This window comes from Ictalurus punctatus, chromosome 5 (assembly GCF_001660625.3).
Source record: "Ictalurus punctatus breed USDA103 chromosome 5, Coco_2.0, whole genome shotgun sequence".
Classification (NCBI taxonomy): Eukaryota; Metazoa; Chordata; class Actinopteri; order Siluriformes; family Ictaluridae; genus Ictalurus; species Ictalurus punctatus.
This window is the reverse complement of record NC_030420.2, coordinates 22748006-22775333: the sequence shown is the minus strand read 5'-3', so window position 1 is coordinate 22775333 and position 27328 is coordinate 22748006. Positions and strand designations below refer to the sequence as shown.

General features: G+C 36.7%; 3 protein-coding genes across 8 annotated transcripts in view; 1 reads left to right on the top strand and 2 right to left on the bottom strand.

The window, feature by feature from the left end:
* kcnq2a (potassium voltage-gated channel, KQT-like subfamily, member 2a) overlaps positions 1-15748 on the top strand; it is a 35756-nt gene extending 20008 nt beyond the window's left edge. Inside the window, exons 9-18 of one of the 2 annotated variants that reach the window (XM_053680333.1) lie at positions 1754-1816; positions 2049-2078; positions 2577-2630; positions 4353-4543; positions 5024-5071; positions 5444-5461; positions 6502-6595; positions 8836-8967; positions 13566-13683; positions 13819-15748. In XM_053680333.1, coding sequence (XP_053536308.1) covers positions 1754-1816; positions 2049-2078; positions 2577-2630; positions 4353-4543; positions 5024-5071; positions 5444-5461; positions 6502-6595; positions 8836-8967; positions 13566-13683; positions 13819-14505 — 1435 coding nt within the window. In that variant the 3' untranslated portion in view covers positions 14506-15748. Of the gene's footprint in view, positions 1-1753; positions 1817-2048; positions 2079-2576; positions 2631-4352; positions 4544-5023; positions 5072-5443; positions 5462-6501; positions 6596-8835; positions 9479-13565; positions 13684-13818 lie in introns of those variants that run through there. The other variant, XM_053680332.1, reaches the window with a different exon arrangement.
* si:dkey-183p4.10 (dentin sialophosphoprotein) lies at positions 15165-21511 on the bottom strand. 4 transcript variants are annotated; one of them, XM_053680331.1, is made up of 8 exons: positions 21371-21456; positions 21063-21224; positions 20614-20790; positions 19060-20523; positions 18873-18945; positions 18526-18586; positions 18310-18435; positions 15165-16257 (listed from the first exon to the last, which is right to left on the bottom strand). In XM_053680331.1, the coding sequence occupies exons 2-8, from the start codon at positions 21103-21105 to the stop codon at positions 16156-16158; spliced, it is 2046 nt and encodes a 681-aa protein (XP_053536306.1). In that variant the 5' UTR covers positions 21106-21224; positions 21371-21456; the 3' UTR covers positions 15165-16155. The 4 variants fall into 4 exon arrangements, with proteins under 4 accessions (XP_053536306.1, XP_017324323.1, XP_017324322.1 ...); XM_017468834.3 differs by having other exon boundaries at positions 19060-20790; positions 21399-21511; XM_017468833.3 differs by having other exon boundaries at positions 19060-20790.
* Positions 21512-21614: 103 nt separating this feature from the next.
* On the bottom strand, positions 21615-27314 carry dnase1l1l (deoxyribonuclease I-like 1-like). 2 transcript variants are annotated; one of them, XM_017468890.3, is made up of 9 exons: positions 27073-27297; positions 25800-25951; positions 25492-25580; positions 25315-25401; positions 25041-25162; positions 24114-24226; positions 23856-24013; positions 23365-23461; positions 21615-23286 (listed from the first exon to the last, which is right to left on the bottom strand). In XM_017468890.3, the coding sequence occupies exons 2-9, from the start codon at positions 25938-25940 to the stop codon at positions 23206-23208; spliced, it is 888 nt and encodes a 295-aa protein (XP_017324379.1). In that variant the 5' UTR covers positions 25941-25951; positions 27073-27297; the 3' UTR covers positions 21615-23205. The 2 variants fall into 2 exon arrangements, with proteins under 2 accessions (XP_017324379.1, XP_017324380.1); XM_017468891.3 differs by lacking the exon at positions 25800-25951 and having other exon boundaries at positions 27073-27314.
* Between the last annotated feature and the right edge of the window lie 14 nt (positions 27315-27328).

Below are 27328 nucleotides of genomic sequence, written 5' to 3'. Positions count from 1 at the left end.
CCACAACAGACCTTTCTGAATCACGATGCCACATAATGATATCATATCAATATCCTTGAAAGGAAAAAGGTTTGAAAGGCTGGATGGAGGTTGTAGGACTCCATTGGTGGCTGAAGCTATAGCAGCCTCTCTAACATTGATTACAGAAATAATATGATCAGAGATAGGCCACTCCTTGATATATGAATGGGGCATTGGGGCAGCATGGGGCAGCATTTAATGTTCAGTAATAATCAGGTCTCTAGTGAAAAACCATGGAAATAATATCAGATTCTTAAAGTGATGCATGCACAGATACAAGACACTTTGCTCAAGTTGTGATTAACCTGTTTTTTTCCTTTCCTTTTTTTTGTGCATGTTATCAGAGCCGAACACCACATATTACTTACAACATTTTAACGCCATTTCAAATCAGTTTCTGAAAGACCACCTTGTCAGTCTGATTCAGGTTTATGGGTCTTGCCCCATTCAAGCAGATAGGAGCCTAGTCTTGTATGATTGAAAATACCTGCCTGGGAAAAATGCCAAGATGGCCACCAAGTGGACATATTTTACTATAAGGACTTTAAATTACATACAGTACCAGCCAAAAGTCTGGAGACACTGGATTGACTACATATTTGTCATTGTCTTAAAGGCATTTTGATGCTAAGTGTAATTTTTCTCTCTTAGTAACAGAAAAAACAAAACAAAAAAAAACATAAATTGTTTTATGATTATTGTTTAAAATCTAGGCAAAAGAAATGAATAAGTCGATATATATATATATATATTTTTTTTATTGCCAAAAATATCAGATACCAAAATCAAAAGTGACTTATGTTTATGGTTTATTATCTTTGTTTTCAGATCCCACCACCCAAAAGAGCTAAATATATTATTGACATTAATTCGTTCAGTTCAGAGGTAGCTTGGTCTCCCAGGTCCAGGCCTCATTTATAGATTTGCTTACCGTGTGTTGGAGAGTCAAGTTAAGTTATGCTCAGCTCAGAATCTTTTTGCTTCACCAAGATCATATGTCATAATCTCTGATATTTTTATGCAGTACAATCCTCTTCACAATTCTCTATGATCATTTCAGAATATCATTCAAAAGCTATATCTAAGGCTAGCTAAAAGCAGGGCATATGTGTATTGACTGGATTTAACTTAATGATTTACACTCTTATCTGCAACGACTGATTTAAGGGATGCTTTTTCTGTTTGAGGTCATTTATGATTTTATTTTGTGATATACACAGAAGCAAAAGAAATATGAGTTGCTTTTGAATTGTGTATCTACTATTTCTGACCATTAAAAAAAATCTGTTTGTGTTTAACTTCTTCTGTCTGAATTTTTCAATAATAATCAAATAACCGTTAGTGTTTATATATATATATATATATATATATATATATATATATATATATATATATATATATATATATTCTTTTTTTTTTCTGTGTACTGTTTTTTTTTGCACATAAATAGAATAACCAAAAAGTACACTGTACTCTTCTTTATTATTCTAATATCTGCATTATTGTTATAAAGTAATATAAAATAGTTAAACAAACAAGCAAATAAATAGAAAATAAAACCTTCTATGAGCAGCTGTGTCAGAAATTCTGACTGATAGTGTATAGTGTATTATATTTAGTTTGCCTATAAGTCATCTGTAATGAAAAAAATTCAAAATGGAAATAAAAAGGGTTTATAACTAATGCTAATTTTTCAATAATAAGTGTGTTTTCTGTGAACCTATTTCCTCAGACTGATCCCTCCTCTCAATCAGCTGGACCTCTTGCGCAGTCTGAAGGGCAAGTCTGGATTCAGGTTGGAGTGACACTTCTCTATTAATCTTAAATGGATTTCTTCCAAATTTTATTTTGTGCCAGCAGTATACAGGAGACATGGGAGTCCATTTTTAGTTAGTGAATTTGTTGTTATTTTCAATATGAGTTTTGCGTTAGTCACAATTCCTTAACCATTCAATACTTTATTAATGCTATCTCATAATTTATTGTCCATGTCTGTCTATTCTCTCTCTCTCTTTTTTAAACCAAAGGAAGGACTCACAGCCTGAAGCTTCTCCCAGGTTGGTTAAATAGCTAAAGTTTTCATGGATTTTTGAATGTCGATTTCCAAAAACCATACATTACAAAGATCATTGATGTGGCAGATTTTTTGGGAGTTCCATGCACCAGCATTATTCTTCGTAGGAATGCAAAGTCCATGCATTTCTCTCTGGATGTCTGTGATTCAAAAAATTATATTCACTTCAGTAGCGCTTTATAATACAGTACTGCTTCATATATTTACAAGGTAAAGACTCTAGTACAACACATTTAACATCGTATATCAATAACGTGTTATAAAGTTTACAAAGGTTAATTAAGTTCCTAAATTTATACTTGAGCTGTATACTTTTGACAAGTGAGTACCTTGTAAAATACTGTACTGTAATATTTCAAAGCATATTTCAAAATTGAATTGTCTTCTCAATAATTTATCTCTTAATTATGGCCTCCACCATTTTGACAATTCCTTGTACAATCTCTTGTGTCTCTCACCACCCACTGAACCACACTTGCAGTAGTGAGATTTCACACAAAGACCCCCTCTGTGGGTGTTGCCCGAGAAGCAATAGGTACCGTAGCACACAGATACTAACATCTGCACGCCCGGATTTTACTCCAGCACTTGGATCTGTGTCTTTTCCCTGTTTATAATTTCTCATTTCTGACCCTGTTTCCAAATATGTTCCTTCAATTTATTCTCCGTAATATAAAAATGTCAAGTGCCGCTTTTTGGATAAAAACTATAAAGTAGTTCAATGCATTTTAACACCCAGTTTTTCACATTTCACTGGTTGTGTTGTTGTCAGTAGACTCTTCTCTGATATGTCAACTATGATCACTATGAAGACCAGACGTTTAGCTTTGAGTGAAGACAGAGTGGGAGAGAGGGTGTGTTAGAAGGATGGAAGGATAGCCAGATAGACAGAGAGAGAAATTGCAAGAGAGATGCTTGTAGCACAGCCTGACCATTTCAAGAGACCTTTCAACAGCTTGAAAGTTGCCCAATGGGGTTTTGTGAATTATGTGTAGGCCTAGTTACGTGTAAAATGTAATTACCAACAATCATTTAAACATTAACCACTTAGGAAATTGCCTTCAGTCCCACCATTAGACAAAACCTCTATTGGGAAGTTCTTTCTCTTTGGAATAAAATGCTCAGAGCTGTGGAAAATACAGATAGTGTCTGTGTCATCAGACCATGTAGCCTACCATTTTGCCATTACAGCAAGCTTTTTCATAAACTAGCAATCTCACTGCAATATGCAGCATGCAATGAATGACACAGCTTCATCTGTATTTATCATGTCCAAATGACATTTGAATTGAGAATTATTTGACAGTTGCTGCCACAACAACAAACCAAAAAACAACAGTATTTCATTTTACAAATCAATAAAACCATAAAATCAAACCTATTTCTGTGATATCATCTTTGGCATTCCAGGATCTGCACAAAGCTTTCCTCACGGTTTCTCTTAGTTTCTGAAAATACTTGGCACAAATCAAATTTGAGTGGTAATTTAAGGCAAGCTTGACAATCTTGCACCTGATCAGTGTCTAAGATATTAGATTATATTTTAGACTGATTTTTTGTTTTCTTTTATATAATGCCTATTATTTCTTAAGCAACCTAACATACAATGTTTATGCAATCTAATATGAAGACAGTAGAGCACACACTTTCAGCATGCTCTGCATACAAACACTTTCAGCATGCTATAACATGCATGACTTCTTTTCTGCTGTTTTTCCAGTGCATTATACATGGCTGTGGCAGCATGAGGGGACTGTAGATTGCATGGTGTAAATGATGGGATGCATTACTTGTTTATTGTTTTTGTGTGATATTTATAATGAAAAAAAAAACTATATGGAAGTAGTTATCCAAAGTGAATTGAAAATGACTTATGTCCATTGCCATTTGGTATATCATGTCTTAATGAAAATGGTTTTATTGTTACGTATATAAAGAAAACGATTTTGTTATTGTATTAATATATCATGAAGTAATATGAATCTTGACACTGGTGTCCAAAATTGCAGATTTTGTCACTGAGCAATAGTTAAACTACAACTAAATGTCCTTCTAAAATGGAAATTGATCATTGAAAATGAATGAAATGAATCATATTTCCAGAAAACAGAATGTTAGACACTCTATTTGTTTCACAGGAGTATGTGTCAATTCAGCAGTGTGTTGTCATGTATATTATCAATACATATAAATAATGATTTGATTATTCCTTTGCTTCTGTTTCACTCGTACAACCCCCAAAATGCTTCATGCACAGCCGTAAGTCAAGCATAAAAGAGAAAGCATTCCCCAGCCCCTCAAAGAGTGCAGGGGGAAAGGAGACCAAATCACCTGGAGCAGATGAGGGAGCGGCAGAAAGTCCTAGCAAAGTGCCAAAGAGCTGGAGCTTCACTGAGCGTAAACGCTCCTTTAAGATGAAAGAGGGTCGGACCTCAGAAGGTCAGAATTGTTTTTCTTTTTATATATATACACACAGTAACTCCTGCAGGCAAACACACATTCACACACACCTATAATTACTCCTTGTGTTTCAGTTTGAGTTTTGCTCTTTAATGTGAGGACCATGTGTGTAATAAGAACAGGTTGTATTGACTGGCACAGAACCAGCTGTCATAGCCTTTTCCCAGATCTGTCATGTCCAAAAGATGGTGTCAGATATAGTCTACTGATTAGCATAGGTTATATAAAAAATTGAGGGATAATTATTTCCATAACATGCAAATTTTCATTGACTGTACTGATCCATAGGTTATGCACAGGAATTTGAATAGTTCTCCTCCACTAGCTAGTTTCTTTGCATCTTCATGCCATGCTGTGATCAGCTTTAAAAAAAAAAAAAAAAAAGAGAGAGATTTTATATTTCATTTCTTCCTGCTTACAGTCTACACTCTCATCGCTTCCTTTCTCATTTCTCTTCACTGAAAAAAGTGCTGATTGAGATGCAGGATGAAGACTTCGGAACGAAGAGTTCTCCAGGTTAGGCTGTGATCCAGAAATATGATCCAGAAAGCATCAAGATGACATTGCAGTTTGCTGTTAAAAAATATATGTATATATATATGTAGTAACTGCAACTGCTTTATTAGTCAATTACTGCCTCGAACATAAATGTTTTGGGTAGTTAATAGACTTCTACATTTGTAGATGAAAATGATTAGTTTTGAAAATGTGGCCCACTTTCAGCATCAAAGCCATGGCATCATTTAATCATGATGGGTCCATTCATAAAGTGCAATAATTAGCCACCTAATGTCTGCAACTTGTGATTGACATGTGGTTCTTTAAACCATTTTCATCTGAAACTTTTAACCATTTCTTTCCCATTTCTCTCTCTCCACATTTTGGCAGCAATTGAGGGGTTGATCAGTAAGACAAATCATGTTTTTTAGGGTTGCGCTTTTACTTTAAGCCACAATAACACAAGCTCAGCTAGGAGCAGCTACAGAAGAAAAAGAGTGCATGTCTAAAAATGGCTTTTTAATTACTGAGTTGCAGCTTGCCTTAACAAGATTTGCTTTCCATGCAACACCCTCTGTCATAAACTTTGCTGAGTCCTGCGTCTCACCAACAGAGGTTACTAAAGGCCTATCCTGGTAGTGAAGCAATATCTTAAATGCCTGAATATGCATATCTGCTGAATTATTCATCATCAGTTATTTTAATGATTATGTCTTTTTTTTGGGTATCGCAAGATATCAAAAGCAATAATAGATTTTGTGATGAATTTTTTATGACTGAATGTGTTGCAAACAAATATATTTTTGTCATTTTGCTCTTTTCCCCCACCCAAATTCTTTGCATTTACCTGCATGAGGATTTTTCTATGCTTTTGGAGGACACAAAAAATGGTTGTTTACAATATTCAGTGATTTCATCAAAGAATCACTGACTATTTTATGTCATTTGAATTGGTTGTATAATTCATATGACTCATACCATATGATTCATATGACTCATATTAATATCTTAATTCATATGACATAAAAATATTCCTGTTACATTTTCTACCATCTTAACACGCCAGCCAGCGAAGCGTAGTACTCGCTAGAGTTCAAATATGTCTTGCTGTGAGTCTTTTTATGTGCACAGTGCGGTTTAATATTCAGTGTGTCAGGTAAGTGTTTTATGCATGGTTAATAATGCAATTAAATCTTAGGATGAGAACAATGAAGCCTGTCTAAATTTTCTGCTAAAAAAGATAGTAACACCTAAAAGATAATTATACAATATACGGAGCTACCAAGTAATAACTTGGCTTGATTATGCTCTTGAGCATTTGTGTTTTTAAGATCGAGATTATTGCCACTGGAATGTTCTAACTGGATCACTGCTCTTGTGGAAAGCCTGATAGATATATGAGAAACATTATTTTAGTTTATAAGAGAATTTGTGGATGTGTGTTATAGAAGCGAGTCTTCCTGAGGACTTTGGCGATGATAGAACATATGAATTTCTGCAAGATATGTCTCCTGCACTGAAAGCCACCATAAGGGCAATCTGGTAGGAGACGGCCACATGGACTGTCTTTTGAAAATGTTTGTGAAGGTTTTCAGTCACCAGGTTATTAAATAATCTATCTGTATTACATCATTGTTCTTGGACTTGATGTCAATTTGCTTAGACTTACAGTTACTTGACTCTTTATTATGGACCAGCTTCTAATTTTTAAAATGAGATATTAGACCACTTTAAGCAGGATAAAACATGAATTAAGATGTTTTGCACATTAAAGAGAGACCTTGACAAAAGTAAATATCAGTTTGAATAAATATAAGACAATACAATGCAATATACAGTTCCCTCCAAAAGTATTGGAACAGCAAGGCCATTTTTTTTTTTTTGCTATACACTGAGGACATTTGGGTTTGAGATCAAAAGGTGAACATGAGACAATAGATCAGAATTTATTATAATATTTTGAGATACTGGATTTTTTTATTTCTGTGAGCTGTAAGCTGTAATCATCAAGATTAAAACAAACAAAAAATATGCTTAAAATATTTCACTTTATGTGTAATGAATCTAGAATATATGAAAGTTCCACTTTTTGAATTAAATTACAGGGGGGAAAAACGACTTTAACACGATATTAAATTTTTTTTAGATGCACCTGTACATCTAGATGTGTTGAACAACCTAGAACCTGGCACATTTTGTTTGAACCCACCCATTTTTAAACTGATCAAAAAATATTGCAACATGACAGACAGGTGCATCTTGTTGCCCAGATGTGTCCTGTTACATAGATTTTTTTTTTAACAATTAATAGCTCTGAATGTCTCATCTTAGTTTAAGCCCTGGGTTTCACCTGTGAAGACTGCATTTGTTGTTAAAAAGGATAAACCAACATGAAGACCAGAGAGCCGTCTATGGGATAAAAGCAAGCCATTTTGAACTTGAGGAGAAAAAAAAAGAAGATCGATCAGAACCAAGTGTCGGACATAGCCAATACAACAATTTGAGATGTCCCGAAAAAGAAAAAAAAAACCAACTAAACATCAAACCATGGAAAACAACAGCAGTTGATGACAAAAAAACATTGTGAGAGCTGTGAAGAAAAACCAAAAAACAAAATCAGTGACATCACCAACAACCTCCACAGGGCAGGGGTTAAGGTATCACAATCCACCGTTTGAAGAAGACATCAAGAGCAAAAATATAGAGGCCATACCTCAAGATGCAAACAACTCATAAGCAGTAAGAATCAGAAGGCCAGATTGGAATTCGCTAAGAAATACAGAAATGAGCCACAAACGTTCTGGAGCTAAGATTAACCTCCATCAAGTGATGGAAAGGCCAAAATGGGAGAAAGAAAGGATCTGCCCATGATCCAAAACATACAGTACATGCTCATTGGTCAAGCATGGTGGGGGTGATGAAATGGATATGGCTTGCATGGCTGCTTCTGGAATGAATAAATTCAGAAGTCTACAGAAACATTATGTCTGCCAATTTTCTGAGAAATTCATACAATGTAACTGGGAGGAACTTCATCATGTAGCAAGACAATGATCCACAACACATCAAATGACTTCATCAGGAGAAAAAAGTGAAAGGTTTTACACTGATCAAGTCAATCACCTGATCTTAACCCAGTTGAGCATGTATTTCACCTCCTGAAGAGGAAACTGAAGGGTGAAACCCACCAAAACAGACAAAAACTGAAATTAGCTGCAGTAAAAGCCTGGGAAAGCATCACGAAAGAGGAATGCAACAGTTTGGTGATGTCAGTGGGTCGTTCGTTTGATGAAGTTACTGCAAGCAAGGGATATGCAACCAAATATTAAGTGTATTTACTTCAATTAACTATAAGGTTGTTCTTATCTGTTGTAATACTTTTGCTCTCCAAAGATGGCAAGTTCTAAGTGGCATCTAGATGTAAATATCAGGAAATAACAGCTGAATTTCTGATCTATTGTATATTCATCTTTTGATTTCCAACCCAAATGTCTTCAGTGTATAGTAAAAACAAAAGAATTGGCCTTGCTGTTCCAATACTTTCAGAGGGCACTGTATATTTCCTAACCCCTTTACAAAAGGACAACCTTTTTGTTGTAATTCAGTGGTTGTGCAAATTGATTGTTGTTCTACATGTTTCTAAACTAGTGTAATCATCTTAAAAATCATTGGTCTCAAAGTAATACTAATTGTTTCTCTTCTATAGTAATGTCACATCTAATGAAGCCACTTCTGTTGATATTGCTGTTTTAACTGAGAAGATGTGCTTGTCTTGCTCTCAGTATCATGCGTTTCCTGGTGTCTAAGAGGAGGTTTAAAGAGAGCTTGAGGCCATATGATGTAATGGATGTGATTGAGCAGTATTCAGCAGGCCATCTGGACATGTTGTCTCGCATCAAGAACCTGCAGTCCAGGCAAGAACAATGTCAAACCACAGCTGCATTTACGTTCACATAACAACTGGGTTAATAATTCCAGATTTCTTCTACACATGCTTTCTTTGTACACAATATTTTGCCTTTTAAATTTTTGAATTTTCTGTAATCAGGTACAGTGCCCTCTGGTGGTTACACAATGTTGTATCTTTCTAGCATTTAAACACTCCCAATGCTTTGACTATAGTGGCTCAAAGCTGTCATACTCATGACACATTCACTCATCTCTGAGCACCCATGCACCCTAAAAAAAAAAGTTTCAATTCTTTTCTTTTCTTTTTGTCTCACATTCCAAAATTCTGATGTGAGTCAAGACTCATGTTTCTCTCTCAAATAAGATTAATATATGTTGTGAAATCAAATCATTGTTCCACACATATACAATATATTCCAACAGCAAATAACCATTGCCTGTGTGTCATGACAAATGTGGGCATGGAATATATTCTCACTTATTTGTCCTTGGTTCTCTATGGAGCACTGTGTTTGGTATCCATGTGTTGCTTCATGATGCTTTGCCCCATTTCTTCTCTATGTACTTTGGCAGGATAGATTTGATTGTGGGCCCCCCACCCCCTTCGACCCCTCGCCATAAGAAGTACGTAATCAAAAGCCACAAACAGTTTGCAGTTTGCCCATTATTGAACAGCATTGCAATTCATAGTGTCACGATTTTAATCTGAATGCTTTTTCCTAAATTAATTGCAATAAATGTAGTTCAGTATCCTGTTCTTATAGCATGACCTGAATCATGTTCTGAATCATGCCCAAATTGCTGTTATAAAAGCTACAAAAGCATGTAAATGCTGTCCAATAATTCTGTACTCACACCAGTGAGCATATACTCTAAATAGTGGGGGACTAATACATTTATGCATGCCATTCTTGCATTTGAAAATGAAAATCAAGCCAACCATTAACAATAGAATCAGTGAAGCATGAAGCATCATAAGGCATGGTACCAGGTAATATTTTTTTGAACATTCTTTATTTGCTCACTTATTTAAAGACTTTTTTCCTACAGGTATTATATCAAATGTGTTGCCAGTGACATGGCTGGCATTAAGTATAGTTAATACATCACCACTCAGTTGGGTGGATCTCTCTGCATTGCAATATTATTTTCCATGTGACCGTGCCAACTTTGACAGAGTGGACACTTGCAAAGAGTATGTGGAATGCACTTGCCTTTATAACACCTAGATAACTAGCTAGCTTGATAGTTAGCTGTCTTGCTAACAGAAGTGGTTATCGTTTTTTCAATATCGGATCCACCGATAAATGGTGTTTTGAGAATTGCGTGCAGGACCGCCATAACATTCATTAATGTACAAATGAAATATGCTACATAAATGCTTTATATGTAGTTTAAGCAGCTTGGTGCTAAGAAATGGAAATGGAAATCTCACGGAGTGTACCTCATCGAAGCTTTTATTTAAAAAAAAAAAAAACACTTTAGTAACAGTGCACTTTATTTTTTGCACTCTTTATTTATTATTTTGGTGTATAAATTAGACTTTTGTTTTGTTTTGTTTTGTATACAAGGAAGTGAAATTGACAAAATTGTTATAAATTAAACAGTTTGTTTAGTTCAATGGTGGAAATGCAAATAATCATAAACATGCAAATAATCATATCAGTTATAAAAAAAATCAATATCGGTCGATGTCTAAGTAGAAGTGCCTTTGTGCAGAATTGTATTCGATTTCATTCAGAATATTTGCTATAGATCTCTGCGGCAATCGAGTATTTTAGCGCAATTTGGCGTAAAATTTGTGGCCCTGGCAACCCTGTCTTTAACTGTTCTGTTCTAATAAAAACTCTATGAAGCTAAATGAGACAGTGAGTGCTTCATATTTGTGCAACATCTAGAATGGCGAGCAAATCAGTGGAACATGAACTTATATCTGCCAAAAAACAACATTTGTCAAAAATCTGTCAAAAACTCATTGGTTACTCAAAAGAAGTGATTCGTTTTTTAGTATTTGGACTTGTGAATGAGTTCCTTTATGAAAAAGAACATTTGTTCATTTGGTTGATATATACTGTATGGTGGTGCTCTGCTCCACCCGCCCTTATGGATGAGCCACCACTCACTACTAGTTGCTAACTATCTAGCAGTCAAGTCCATGGACTCTTCTCAGTTTGCCTTCCCATTGCCTTTACATTCCACACACCTTTTTCAATCATCTTGGTCTTCCATTTTAGTGATTAGCTGTTAGTTACAGTTTTTATTCTACTGGCTAATATAGTAGTTAGGCTCTATTTTACTCCTTTGTTGTTTGATTTATGGTATCACATACACTCTGTTCCTGCAAATGGTGTTGGCAGCTTAAGCATTACTTCCTGTGCCAGCCTATGGTTCACATGGTTAGCTCTTGAGTGAGGACGAATGGCAACTTTGGATAGAAACTCTGAGTGCCAAACAGTGCGATGGTTATCAGCCCTTTTACATGCTCATTTAAACCCAGCATCAAAAGCAGGGGTCACCAAGAAGCCTTCAGTAAGAGGACTGTCTGGATTGGGACCTTATTCCTCTGCTGAAATGGTGTCAGGTTGTGACTAGTTAAAGAGCATGTGGGTAGCCTCTCATGTGCTTTACCTGTTTGTCTTGGCCTTATGTGTGTTGATATTGCTGCTCAACTAGACACCTGTTTCAGTACTGATACACCTACTCCCCACCACTGAAACACTAGCTGCATTGCCATCCTACTGTACACATCCCCTGCTGCGTTTCTATACTTCACAGTGGTTACCCCCCGAGAACCTGTTCCACTGACAGCTTTTAAGCACTTTGCTTTATGAGCTGTGCTGGAATTAATACTGCTGTTTTCTATCTCTTTTCCTAGCTCTAAAGTGGGTCCATGTCTACACGGCGAAATCCCCAGTGTTTCATTAACTCCCTGAGTGTTGATTTAATACTATCATTTCAGTTGTATCTAATTGAACATAAAGAAACACAGTAGGGTGTTAAATTCAACATTCTGGGTGTTATTTCAACACTGGTAGACTTTGCTGTGTACTTCTCTCCAAACTTGTAATGCTAATAGCATTAGCCTCTGCCATATGTAGAACCCACAGGTCAGTTCCTGTCTCTGTTTCCTGTTTTGACACCTAATGTCGTCTCTACTTATAGTTTGCTCATGTTTGAATCTCATTATTCTGATATGGATCATATCTGTTTTTCATTCTGTATATGTCTCAGACCTTATTACTGATCCTTCTTCATTGTCGATCTTATCTCGCTATTCCTGGGCCCATATTTTTTCCTGTCCTTGTGTCTTGTCCACTTTTGAGCCGCAGCACTTTTACTTATATTTGGTCAAATAAGACCCATATGCACCTCAAATCAAAGATATTTTTAAATATAGATTTTCTGCTTTAATGTAGTTTACACTTATATATAGTTTAATGCATCATTTTGTTTGCTGTTTTGAAAAAAAGACAAATGGTCCACACACTAGCCAGATATATAAGATGTAAGAGATAACATGGTGTGAGAGATCTGAAGCATGATGTAATGTGTAGAACAACTACATTTTTTACGTAGAAACCTAAAACTTAAATCAAGATATATACAAGATATACAGTAGGCTATATTGTGCGATAATTTCATCCTCCTCTTGCAAGTGTGCACTCTTAAAAAAACTAATGAATTATAACCAATAGTTTGTAAGTAAAAGCATAATGTTGTACATAAATTTGTTTATTCAATAACCAAGTATGTCAACTTTCAACTAGACTGGGGAAATTGAGAATAACTAAATAAGACCAAGAAAATACTCACATAGATAAACCTTGCCATTTTCTCATTATTTCAAACTGACTGATGTTAATGCTTCAGACTACACAGTAATCTGAAATCTTCATAGACAAATCTTCATAGACTGGTGACAGCCTGAAATGTATATACCTGATATGTCTGCAATAGCCCAATGTTATTTAGGATTTTGGTCAAAAATGGACTTTTGTCAGTATCATATTTGGGTATGGCAGCTACAGATTTAGGTTGTGCTACAGTACACCAGTGAGTTAAAATCTCAATACATTCTAGGCAAGTTCCGCTCCTGAAGTCTATAGCTGACTCTATTCCTAATTCCTAAGGATAACTAAACAAATTTCCCATCCCACCCCACCCTGCCAAACGGAAAAGGCAAAGGGACCGTGAGGGCACAAGAAAACAGTATTGGAATGCAGAATCATGGTTTAATACTTTCTCTGATCTTGCTTTTGCAGAGACTGTGGCACTAACCCTGATGTTGTGTGTGACATAGAGAGCATGAAATTGTGAACACTGCAGCACTATTTTGCATGTCTCATTTTCTCAAAAAAAAAAGAAAGAAAGGAAAAAGAAAGAAAAAGGCAGTCATCCAGGGATCATTATTGCCTTCCATATAACCAACAGTTTTTCCAGTGCATGATTCAGTGCATATTCTTAAACATTTGCATCCCTTTTATTTTTAATAATTAAGACCATTCAGTATTGTTTCTTTGGATTTGTTTCACATTGTATATCTGTGAGGAAGATACACAGAATCTCAGTTCTAGATAGAAGAGATTGTTTCATGAATTATCAGGGTGGACCAGATAGTGGGGAAGGGAGTATCATCAGGGGATAAGGAGAAACCCAAGAGTGATACTGCTCAGGAAAATGACCCCAGCATGATGGGCCGATTTCTCAAGATGGAGAAACAGGTAAGGGCCTTTTTTATTATTGAATGTTTCACGTTTCACATATATTAGTTGTTGTGATATTAGTGATAGCACAAAGGGGGCCAGTTTCCAAATATGAGTGTAGCAAATAGCTGAGAACAACTTTTGGCCATGCAGGTGGGTGCGATGGACCGCAAACTAGACTTCTTGGTGAATGTATACACCACACGCATGGGTATTCCACGCTCTGAAACTGAGGCTTTGCTGGGTTTCAAGATGGCTGATCCAGCACCACCTTACCACAGCCCAGAAGACAAGAGTGAGAAGGTGCCGGACGAAAAAGAAGAGAAGAGCCCAGAGCCCAGCCCGACTGGGACGCCCGCCAACAGCATGTGCCGCCCATCCACATCCTGGCATCAGCAGAATGAGCAGCCGCTCAATGTACCTCTTTGGAATAACAGCCGTGGGGCATCACCGGGCACTGATGACCCATCACTTTACCGCATCCCACCTCCACCATCACATGAGAGTGATGGCCAAAGGCGACACAGACGCACACGGCCTAACGCAGGCGTTGACAGTGACACATCCCTCTCCATTCCTTCAGTGGACCATGAGGAGTTAGACCGCTCATTCAGTGGCTTCAGCATCTCACAAGCCAAGGAGGAGGATTTCCTTCCTCCAGTGAATCTTGGACTGTTTGGAGGCGGAAGAGGAATGACCTTCTGTACTCGTATCAGACCCTACTTGGCTGAAGGGGAATCGGACACAGACTCAGATCTTTACACACCTGGTGCTCCCTCACCTCTATCATTTACAGGGGATCTGGCATTCGGAGACAGGGGCTGGCCAGGTCTGAAGTAGAAGAAAATGCCTAAGTGAGCCTTCAAATTGCAACAAGAGCCCAGATCCTGAGTAGGTAATAGCAACAGAAACTTAATCAAAGAACCCAATGTGGTCATTAATGCATGAGGACTAAAATAACACATTTAGAACCCAATGAACATGATCCACTCAATGGACACTTGTTATTTGGTATGGCCATATCATGTTCATAATAATAATATTAGTTTGGCACGAGAGTGACTTTAACGAAAAAAATTGAACATACTTTGTGGCCTCCCAAATCAAGACATCTATCTCGTTTGCACACTTAAAAAAAATGTTTTTCATGTAAGCAGGTATTGGCATGAGTTATTCATCTCATGGGTCATTTGTTTGTACTAATGTATTTATGTATAGTTATGGTACCAATGCTTATTACCAAGGCAATATTAGAAGCACTTTACTTATTGATTGTACATACATAATAATAATTAATGATAGTATGCCAGCTTTTGCTCTTAGTTTATTTTTCCTTTTGTTTCTTTTATAGATAACATAAGAGAGTGTAATGATGAACAAACATGGATGAATTTCTGTGACATTTAATGGGAATGGACTGATGCTTTTATTTAAAAAAAAAAAAAAAAATTATCCCAACCAAAGATACAGAAAGAGAGAGAGCACTTCAGAGCACGATCTACATTTACACATTTTTACTTCTATCTGCAATACATTTATAAACTTAGCATGTATTTTATTTTTATTAATACATTTACAGGAGTTTTTACAGGTAAAAATGTTTACATTTTACATTCAATTAAATGGTTATTATAATCATTATCTTGAAAATCCATAAGCATCACCATTCCTTTGGAAATTCCAATCTGGTTAATATCTCATCAAAGGTTAATCATCATATAATTAAGCTTGTTATATGTATTGTTATAAATACATTTTTTTTAAACCTGTAAGAAATAGTGGTTAACAAGCATAGACTTTTGATTGGCAGCTTTTAATCTACAACAACATTCCACATTCTTAAGCAAAAGCATCATTAGTAGCTTAATCATACATGTAAATCTTTAAAGAAGACAAAGCTTTCAGACATAAGGAGAGTTCAAGTGAAATTGCAGTATAGCATTATGAAAAGTATTACAGTTTCAATCCACATGCAATGAATTTTGGTTCCCTAGTAATGGCACGACAAATGATGCACTATGGTTTATTAAAGAGCCCTCAAAATATTTCAGTCCCAGAATAAGTGATTACACTAACTGCATGGCATGTTTAGAGGAATTTGACTTTAATGGTAATACAGGATTCTGTGCCAGTAGAAAAAAAAAAACACTATGATATAAACATTCTTTCCTTCAACTAGAATCTTTCCATTGATGCCCCAACTGATGGCAAACTAAAATGACCAAGAGTTGTTACGTTATGATGAGAGAGAAAAAAAAAATTCTTTTTATATAATTTAAAAAGGTTTTCCTAGAGCATGTTAGAAGGCTGCAACGTTACAAGAAATAAAGTTGGTCTGATTTAAATGGACTTTTGCCTGCTGCCTATTTTACAAACATTAATAAGCCACTTATAATATCTCATTCCCCTAATTCTACATTTACACCTACACCAAGAGTATAAAATTGATTCTTATTGTGTTTTCTTAACCAGAAACAATGAGGTGTGAATTCAGTGAATCCAATCCAGATTTTCTGTTGCCCACCAGAATGAAACGATGCCTATTGCTGTCAGCAGGCCAAATGCTAAGCTGGACTTTAGCACAGCAAGACACTGGAATAGATGGACAGAAACATAGAGAAGAGGTTTGATGAGAAATTGAATAATTAACTTATTTGAATGTAAATAGTGTACTAATACAGGAGGTGGTTTATCTGCTCAACATTTAAGATTTATTTATTGCATTGTTTGTTAAAAACCCTTATACCATGGCACTGTTGAATTCGTGATTCTGATTGGTCAGACGGTATTGATTGACTTTCTATAAAATCACAGCTCTGACAGGTGCTTCCAACATATTTTATAAGTTGAATATTACAAGTTTTCTGTGAGCAGACATTTGTTTAACATTATTGGGAGGAGTCTTCAGTGTCAGAACCTAACCTTAAAAAACTGCGTCAGCTTGTTGCAGGTAGTGTTTTGTTTTTTTTTCAATTGAGAGAAGTTTTCCGACACGGGATAGTCTTCAGAACTTTGTCGTTTCTCTGTAATATGTTTGCATTTGTTGTCTCATTAACTCGTGTGTAAAGAGTGAGAAATTAAGAGTGACTATTGAGGGGATGACTGTTTATAGCTTTTAAAATGTACAGTGCACTCAACTAATATTGGTACCCTTGATAAATATGAGCAACGATGGCTGTGAAAATTTGTCTTTATTGTTTAACCTTTTGATCTTCTGTTAAAAAAATTCACAGAAATACTATGCTCTCATAAATATCAAAAAATTGCGAAAAAAAACAGGTTTATTGAAAAAAAAAATCTTTGTTAAATATAGGTGTGCAACAATTATACCCCATGAATTCATATGAGAAAAATATATTCAAAGTATATTCCCACTGATATTTTATATTAGTTTTAGTACACCTGGGTGACTAGGAACAGGAAATTGTTCAACCATGACTTCCTGTATCACAGGGGTATAAATATGAGGTAACACATAGGCCAAATTCCCTTAGTTATTCATAACAATGGGTAAGACCAAGGAATATAGTTGTGATGTGCAGCAAAAGGTTGTTGAGCTTCACAAAATGTGAAGTGGCTATAAGAAAATAGCACAAGCATTGAAAATGCCTATTTCCACCATCAGGGCAATAATAGCATATATTGTCTATATATAGACTATATATAGACTATCTCCAGTCTATATTGTCTCAACGCACTGTGAAGTGGATGGTTCGAGTGGCCAGAAAATCTCCAAGGATCACAGCTGGAGAATTGCAGAAGTTAGTTGTGTCTTGGGGTCAGAAAATCCTGAAGTCTGAAGTCACCTACATTACCACAAGTTGTTTGGAAGGGTTCTAAGAAAAAAGCCTCTACTCTCATCCAAAAACAAACTCAAGCATTTTTCAGTCTGCCAGACACTACTGGAACTTCAATTGGGATCGGGTTCTATGGTCAGATGAAACCAAAACAGAGCTTTTTGGCAATAAACACCAGAAGTGGTTTTGGTGCACACAGAGAGGTAGCCATATGGAAAAGTATCTCATGCCCACAGTTAAATATGGTGGTAACATTGTAATGTTTTGGGTCTATTTTTCTGCCAGAAGACCTGGACATTTTATTAAGATACATGGCATCATGTAAAGTAAATGAAAAGGTTAAATGATAAAGACAGTTTTTCACAGCCTTCTTTGCTCATATATACTAAGGGTGCCAATATTAGTGGAGGGCACTGTAAGTATAACAGGAACCAACTTATTTAGTGGACAGTCAACTATAAATTGAACAAAAGTATGATGTGTCATTATTTAATAAATGAAAAAACAATTGTTAGCATTGGCAAATTGCTGTGGTATTAGAGGAATAAAACACAGGATGTGCTCTTATAGGAACCTAATCAACTTTAGGGTGGTAAGGCATCACAGCTTTATTTTCCTATAACACGAGACTCCATTGTCCACCAGACTCAATTTTATTCATTACATAAAAGATGATCAAAAATGGTTAACAAACAATAAACAAAAAGTATTGTTTTTCCAATCTGAAAAGGTGCTACACATTTATTAGTAGTTTTCTCCCGCAAACACAATGGGTGCAAATAAAGTGAAAAGGCTAAAACTGTTTTCATTCTTTGTTCAATATTGAACAAATCACAACAATACTGACTTTTACCTTGTTCCTCGGAGGATGCTGCTTCTCTGCTGCACTCACAGGCTGCTGTTCCTTTGGTTGCATCCTTGACCTCTCAGGGTAGTAAGGTTTCTCCAATGGGTCATCTGACTCACTGTGATACTACAATACGAACATGATCGTGAACTCGCAAATGCCACTATCATGTGTCATGGTTATAATCTAGTTATGTAGACAAGTTATGGTGAATACCTCTTTTTTCAATATGTTGAGATCTGGTGTGTTGAGATCTGAGTCCAGTTCCTCTTCGGTGCTATGGGATGAGGAACAAGGCCAATCAGGTAGATATGCAGTCTCTTTTAGAAAAAAGTTTCAATCAAGCACCAAGCATCATCAATGTTTCTTTGGTTTGTTCCTCTGAGAGAAGCCTTAAACGTTATATGTATAATGCAACAACAGAGGATTTTACAGAGGGAAAACTAGAACCACTCACCATCCAAAGAACCCTTGAGGAATGAGCATGCCATAACCATGCAAACTGACCAACTCAACGCACTCAACTACACTATAATGGGTGCAATAATGTAAAAGATCATTACCTGTCAGACTCATCATCATATTCAGAAGATTCATCATACTTTTCCAATCGAAAGGTAACCTTATGGTTCCTGCCTAAAGAGAGTAAAAGGAGTAAAAATGCCTCACTTACTTGCAGTCCATTCACAATTTTATCAATGTTGGAAAGGCAACCATGGAGAACAGAAGTGTGTTCCCTGTAGCACTTACCCACAGTATCCTCTGGGTCAGCCTGATCACCATAGAATCTATAAAACGCCTCAATTCTAGTTTTCTCCAGCTCCCAGATCCGATTTTTATTATCATCAGACTTCTCCAGATCTTCCTCTGTGTACTCTTGATTTTCTCCTTCGCCTGAATTTATCTTAAATGAATCTTCAACAGTCAAGCCCCAGTCATATTCATCTAAGCGCAGGTTGTCTTCATCCATCAGCAGTGATGAGGACCACAAAACCTCATTTATTATGTTTTTGGTATCCCCTACTTTGTCTGAAGACTCTGAAGATGATTTGTCATGGTCTTTTATGGCTGTGTCTGTTTTGTCTGACTCTGTGCTTTGGTGTAATTCTGTAGATTCTGTATTGGATTCTTCATAATATGAAATAGAGCTTGTGTTTGTGAAGCTTCTTTCCTTGACATCACAAAATGATAAATGTCCCTCATATTGTTGCTCAGGACTGTTAACATCCCCATTCTCTGTATCTGGACATGTATAATCAATATCATTATCCACCCTCACCATGTCCTGTGTTGAGTTATGTTGTGTAATATGAGACTTTTCCTCTTCCTGCTTTAATGATGGGAGAAAATGAGTTTCTTCTTCGCTTGTGCTGTGATCATCACTACTACTGTCACTGATATAGTCTGCTTGATCATTAAGATCACTTAGCGCTCCAGCATCCTCCTTATTCTTGGCATATTCCTCTGTGTTTCTATCATTTGGTAAATATTCTTGGACATCCTCTTCATCAAAGCTTCCTCTCTGGAAAGACAGATCTAAGTCTGCTGAGATCATCTCAACCTCTAGGTCCTTAATCCCAGAATTATGATCTAGGGCACAACTGTCTTTGTTTTGCAAGTTTACATTTTCTGCATTGGACAAATCCTCCATCTTGTCTGTGAAGTGATCGTCACTAGAACTGATGTCTATGAGGGTGAACGGCTGGGCTGTAGCATTTTCAGCAGGCTCTTCGGTTTCACTGTGTGAAAAATCCGAGGGATAATCTGCAAGGCTTTCCTCGATCTGTTCTTGGTCTTCCTCTGTAAACTCTTTCATGTCATCACTGTCATAGTATTTTTCAGCAATATTTTGACTCATTGCAACAAAAAGTTCATCCTTGTTACCAGTAAATTCACACTGAGATTGTTCTGTTGTGCTGTAGTTCTCAAGTAATTCTTCATCTGATTCGGATGACGTCTCTTCTGGTGTTTCACTCTCACTGGACATTGAAGGTGATTTCTGTGGCTTATATTCTACGTTAAACGTTTCCATGTGTTCTTCCTCTGGGAGCTCCTTTTCATCTCCTGATATGTTTAAGTCAGTAACTAGTCCATGCGTAGAAACACCTGCTGCTAAGTCACTTTGCATGTTTCCTTCCTCTGCAGTACACTCACCAGCTGTATAGTTTAGTTGTTGTGCTTCTGTCATCATCGTGTTTACAACCTGATCATTATCTATTTCATGAGAAAGGCAAAATAGAGACTCTGTGTCGATAGGGAATGAATTACTTGACTCACTCTCACTTGTATCAGAGCTTGCTTCACCTTCTTCCTTTTCATATACGTTAATGAAGGTCTCAACTGAGCCTTTCTCTGATGTTGTCCAGAGATTACTTGCACTGTTCACATCATCCATGTCCTCATCCATAACTAGCTCTGTTTTAGATGTGTTAGTGCCCTCATCTGATTGTAGATGCTCAAAATCTACATGTATGTCAACATCTAAAGGAGACACAAAATTGCGCAAAATATATACAGTGAGTATTACAGTTAGATTACATAAACACTCAGGAAAAAAAAGCGTTCTGAACAGTTCATTAATTGGATTTCCTTCTGATCGAGACGCACTGTAGTCGAATCCTTTATAGAACCTTTAAGGGCTCGCCTGAAAAACCCTTTAGGCTTTTAGATTGAACCTTTTTTCTAAGAATGAAGTCAGAATAAGTTCGCAAGTGTCACAAATTGTACAAAACAGACAATTTAATTATTCTTACCTGAAAAAGCATCCTTAAGCAAATCCGCAATGTTTTGTTCCATCTTCTTTGGCGAAAATTGTAGCTTGTAGTTTCATTTGACAAATTTCATGTGATTCTTTTAACTTTGAACAAAAATTTGTGCTCAGTTGTGCGCTTACTTCTTTGTCTCACAGTCACTTCCTGTCAAAATCAGGTCATGAAAATGTTTTCATCCTCTGTACAGTTTCCATACACATAAATCAACTTAACCAAAAACATTACAGTTAAAAAATTAATAATTAATTGCAATGATTAATAATATTGCACAAATATTGATACATGCTTACCCCAAATAAAAACCCATCATGAAATTACCTGTTGTTACTCCGTTGGTTGAGTAAAATTTTATTTGAGCTGTGGTTTCAAATGCACGCAACTGAGCACCCCAGAACAAGTACATCCTCTTTCAGTACCAGGAATAGTTGTACATGCATGCTGCAAAAAATAGGCAGAGAAAAATAGGGGGTGAGCTTTATATTCCCCAGTTTATAGACTTAAAAATGTCCTATAATAAAATGTCTTATAATAAAATGTTCTTGGTTAGCTAGTTTATGTCCACATACCTTTCAGTTCTGAGAAAATAACCATGTTTTGATTTAATGTTTCTACGTACAGTGTGACTATACACCAATTAGTCATAACATTAAAACCACCTGCCTAATATTGTGTAGGTCCCCCTTGTGCTGCCAAAACAGCTCTGACCCATCGAGGCATGGACTCCACAATACCTCTGAAGGTGTGCTGTGGAGAAGATCCTTCAAGTCCGGTACGTTGTGAGGTTAGGCCTCCATGGATCAAACTTGTTTGTCCAGCACATCCCACAGATGCTCGATCAAATTGAGGTCTGTGGAATTTGGAGGCCATGTCAACACCTTAAACATTTTGTCATGTTCCTCAAACCATTCCTGAACAAGTTTTGCAGTGTGGCAGGGCGCATTATCCTGCTGAAAGAGGCCACTGCCATTAGAGAATACTTTTGACATGGTCTGCAACAATGTTTAAGTAGGTGGTATGTGTCAAAGTAACATCCACATGAATGCCAGGACCCAGATTTCCCAGCAGAACATTGCCCAGAGCATCAGACTGCATTTTCCCACTTGTCTTCTTCCCATAGTGCATCCTGGTGCCATTCTTTCCCAGGACAGCGATAAGTTGTTTGTTTTGACCTTGACTAATGGTTTCTCCAGGTTTGTTAAAGTCATAATATTTCTAAGCAAAATGCAACCTTGTGGTATTTGCTGTAGACCTGTCATAAGCACAGTGTGTTTTCCACCAGCTTGCCTTCTTTGCATAGTGCATCCTGGTGCCATCTCTTCCCCAGGTAAGCGATGCACATGCACCCGCCATCCACAGGATGTAAAAGAAAACAGGATTCATCAGACCAGGCCACCTTCTTTCATAGCTCCATGGTCCAGTTCTAATGCTCACATGCCCATTGTAAGCACTTTTGGCAGATGATAGGGATCAGCATGGGCACTCTGACCGGTCTGTGTCTACGCAGCCCCATAAGGAGCAAGCTGTGATGCGTGTGAGTTCTGACATCCTTCTATAATGGCCAGCATTAACTTATTCAGCAATTTGTTCTACAGTAGCTCTTCTGTGGGATAGGACTAGACGGGCTAGCCTTCACTCCCCATGTGCATCACTGAGCCTTGGATGCCCATGACCCTGTCTCCGGGTTACTATTAGTCCTTCCTTGGACCACTTTTGGTAGGTACTAACCACCGCATACCAGGAACATACCATCACAACACCTTCTGTTTTGGAGATGCTCTGACCCAGCTGTCATTTGGCCCTTGTCAAAGTCACTCCGATCCTTATGCTTGCCCATTTTTACTGCTTCCAACACAACAACTTTGAGAACTGACTGTTCACTTGCTGCCTGATATATCCGACCCCTTGACATGTGTCATTGTAACGAGATAATGTTATTCACTTCACCTGTCAGTGGTTTTAATGTTCTGGCTGATCAGTGTATGACTGTATTATATGGTGGAAAATATGCAATAGCAAAAATTGTTAAAATATTTTATTAAAAATCATCAGAAGCAAATTTGGAACAGCCACTCAAGGATTCAAAGATATGGTCAAATAAAAAGGTACAAAAAGTACAGGTTTTTGTTCAGAGTTCATTCCGGAGGTGGTAGTGATGACTTGACTTTAGGTCAACCTCTACTGGATAGTGGTCACTCACTTCCAAAGCCTAAAAAAGAAAACAGTCAAAGTCTGACATTTGACAGTCAGTTATTTGTTTTGTATCAACCCTTAAACTGTAGAATACCTCTTGTTCACTTAAACTGAACTCCCTTTTGAAGTTGAAGGGTTGAGCAGAGTCCGGTACAATCCCAGAAATCAGTGTTTTTCCATGTACAATTATCCTGAGGGGAAATAGAGAAAACGTTAGAATGCGCAACAGTAAGCTTTTATAGTTTTTAATGGCAATAGAAGTGCAACAAATGCTTGCCTAGTAACATAATTTTAGGCTAAAGGAGGCCTATGTGTTGTAATTTTGGGCAACATGAAGTGGTGCGGGCTATTATGGGACCATTAATCATTTGTTATCAGGAAACACTCAGGATCACATCAATCACATTAATCTGCCTTCGACTTCTATAATAACTCGAAGTCAGCTAATAATGGTTGTTAAAATGTGACTTCGCTAAAAACATTCAAGTAAGGAAAAGTGAAAGATCTTGACTAATGACAATGTTTCTCCAAGTTTGTTAAAGTCATAATATTTCTAAGCAAAAACTTGTGGTATTTGCTGTAGACCTGTCATAAGCGCAGTGTGTTTTATCACGAACAGTGGTGTCCTGTTCATCCGTAATCAACCAGAGGAACTTTGGATCATTCCTTAGTCTAAGCTTCTTCAGGCCTTTAATTGTGACATAGCCACAGTCAGCATTCAGATCTCCCAGGAGCATCACATTCTACAGTGACATTACAAAGCAAGAAACATCCTAAATGTTAAATTTGTAATATTGAAATATTTAAGAATCAATTTTCAGAATTAAAAAAGTAATGATGCACCTCGGATTTCCACTTGTTTCTGACAACTTGAAAGACTTCAAAAAGTTCTTCCATCTCATTCATGGCCTTCCTAGGACATGAGTGATGACCAATGATGATAAAGTTTTTCACAACTGTAAAAGAAAATTAGCAGTCACATTAAGAAAGGCAGTAATATGGAGCTGCGCTTGTTCGCACAGGTTTGTGTGCACTCATGAGTTTCAAGTATTGAAATGTTGTTGTTGTTGTTGTTGTTTTTTTTCTTCTTTCCTCGGAACAGCAATTGATTGGTTTCCTAATGATCATGATGTTTTCTGCTTGCACAGTTCAATATCTAAATATTTGCAGGTGAAACTGGGATTTAGGATATGGAGGAGCCAGAGTTCTTTCATGGGGGCCAACAGTGTGGAAGTATTACCATTCAAATCATGTATTATTATATATATGTGACAGGAACAAGTTGTTTTATTTTTATTTACTTCAAATATAGTATCTATTTCTGCCCTATGAGTTTAATGGAACTAACCACAGTTGGGTGGTGAGACCTTAAGGTTTAATTGCTTTAATGATGAAATTTATATGTATATACACAGCAGTCACAATCTCAACAAGCACCTTGACTAAAGGAATCGATTTTACCATTACTAAATGAGAGCATTTCTCTATAAAGCAATCTTAAACTGTATTCATTATGAAATTATAGTATGCCATGATATATTATTTTCCATTAAAATCTAGCACTGCATCTCACCATGATGAGTGAGATATAAATTAAAAATACAATTGTGTGCTTCCAATTTGTGGTAACAGTTTGTGGAAGATCCACATATGGGTGTGATAGTCAGGTGTGCACAAACTTTTGCTCATATAGTGTATGTAACCCAACACACCTTTCATCATACAAAATGGTTTCTTTGTGAATTATATAATAAAATCTATTACACTTACAGGTTGTGGGTGAGTGGATCCTTATGATGAATGGTTCTCTGGAGAAGGTTTCGGTATCATTGAACTCTACCTGTTTCAGTTCATGATAATAGACTTGCTCTTGCACCTGCAATACATCCTTCCTGAGGTCATAGCAAGATGATTTAATATGATATTTAGGAATTACATCTATTTAGGGTTTGACCAAAGGCTTAACAATGCCAGTGACTGGATGTTATATTTATAGATTAGTTATTTTGTGCACTAGGTCAGCATAATGTATAATCCATCTTACCTATAAATATAAACATACTGCTCCTTGTATGCATTCTTCCCCAGCCTTTGGCTCTCTAAATGAGTGTACACATTAGATTTTTCAAACCTAGGCAGAATGATAAAAAATATTATTTAAAAAAATAAATACAAGAATTTACTGATTTAACACACTGGGGTAAATCAGCAGTACATGTACCTGTTTAGGTTCTTAAGCAGTGCAGGAATGGCTTTACCTTTGGAGTCTCGCACTTCCTGAATCAAACTGAGGTCACAGCGGGAAATTATCTGAAAAATGGAGTTGAACATAACTGAAGATTGGGAAAGACCATGCCTGAAGCGCCACCTTCTTCCTATTTAACTTCCTACCCCATATATCTCTCCGCTAGTGACAGAATTTCCATACCCACCGTGTCTCCATGTCCTCCTTACTATTCATCCTGTACTACACATGAGTCTACTATGTCAATGAGGAGAGTAACATCCTTGGTTTTATACTTGGTTTACCTTTGTTAAAATCCCCATAACTCTTTTGTTGTTGGCTTTTGCTTCTCCAAAGCTTTGGACATTAAAGGAGCAAATTTTCAGGGAAAGTGCTGTTGTTAAAAAACCAATTCCCACGATGCAGATCAGCAAGAGAGATCTCATTTTCACAGCACCTAGTGGCAAATGGAAAACAACAATACTCTAAACAATACTCATCATGCTCATTTATTTATTCGTTGAGTCAAATACACTGTATATTTGTGGTGGACTAGGAACATCTGCCAGAAGTCGCTACAGCTGAATTATTGAAAAATGACCAAAACTGAGGGGTTTTTTTTTATGGCAATAAAATTCTTTGACATCTCTACTTCTTGAAAACATAAATATTTTTCACAGAAATGAGATTTTTATTTTTGGCTACTTTTTACTCATGTTGATTAAGGAGCCAGTTTAACAAATTCATTTGTAAATGTAGTCAGTCTATATTGCTAAAGATGTCTAAACCCTTAAGCCTAATTAATCCCGTTTATGATCAGATACCAGCACTCAAACTGTCTGAGATGGTCCTGCACCACCACATCTTTATCAAACAGAGACACATTCTGTACATCTGTTTTAAAAATGTTTAAATAAAAAGACATTAATAATGAGAAATTTAGTCAACAGAACAGACTTGACTGAATTCATTAGCATTTATTTCACCACCAGGGTTATTTCAGTTGAGCGATGACAATGAGACTTGTGTTCAACTGTTGGGAGTAACATATGGTGATGAGATGCATATGGCTGATAACCAAAGTGATAATCAGCATTTCCTACTATAAATGTATGATTCTTTAAAATGTTTATATTATTTTGTTTATTTTAGATTAGGTTTTGAATGACATCTTTCAGTGGAATTAGAATGAAATATTTAAATGCTATATTTTTTTTTTTTTTTTTTTTTTTTACACCTCACTTTTGGAGGTAACTAGATTTTAAAACATTATTTCTATTTGAGACACATGCAAGGGAGAAAAATATTTTGGTTCAGGTAAGCCTGTTTTTAAAACTACATGTACTGTCTACATGTCTATATTTGACCATGTGAAGGGTTTTTCTAGGCCACCAGGAATATTTGTAGCTCATAAACGATAAATAACAGCATTAGTGCTCCATAACCACTAACAGATCACGGATGTAATGTTGCACTTCCTGGTTCACATCATGCTGTTAATAAATGGTCAAGCAAATACCACAACACTGATTAGAGATTATGATAGCTTTGGTCACACTAGAGAAATGGAGCACTTACCGTGAGCGCCGGGGTCATCACATACTGTTGTACAGTTGTACAGTTTGAGTCCATGTTTTTAAAAGGCTCTCGTTAGATCACACAGGAAATATGGTGAAAGGCCTGTGGGAGGGACAGTGTTGTTTGAGGGTGTGTGTATGTGTGTCCTTTTAAAATAAGCTGTGTCAGTGGTCCTGCATAGCGCAGCTCTGTCTGGAAAGCTGAAGAGAGGGACCGAGTACGACACAATGGCCATTCAGGACCATCGAGTCCTTGT

Coding starts and splice junctions, on each gene's coding strand:
- si:dkey-183p4.10 (XM_017468834.3), bottom strand. CDS start 21,105: ATGGAACAAAACATTGCGGATTTGCTTAAGGATGCTTTTTCAG. Junction 18,587..18,872: donor TATGATGATGAGTCTGACAG/GTAATGATCTTT, acceptor CTCATCCCATAG/CACCGAAGAGGAACTGGACT. Junction 18,436..18,525: donor TCAACATATTGAAAAAAGAG/GTATTCACCATA, acceptor TTCGTATTGTAG/TATCACAGTGAGTCAGATGA.
- dnase1l1l (XM_017468890.3), bottom strand. CDS start 25,940: ATGAGATCTCTCTTGCTGATCTGCATCGTGGGAATTGGTTTTTTAACA. Junction 25,581..25,799: donor TTATGGGGATTTTAACAAAG/GTAAACCAAGTA, acceptor TCCATTTTTCAG/ATAATTTCCCGCTGTGACCT. Junction 23,287..23,364: donor TCAGTTTAAGTGAACAAGAG/GTATTCTACAGT, acceptor TTTCTTTTTTAG/GCTTTGGAAGTGAGTGACCA.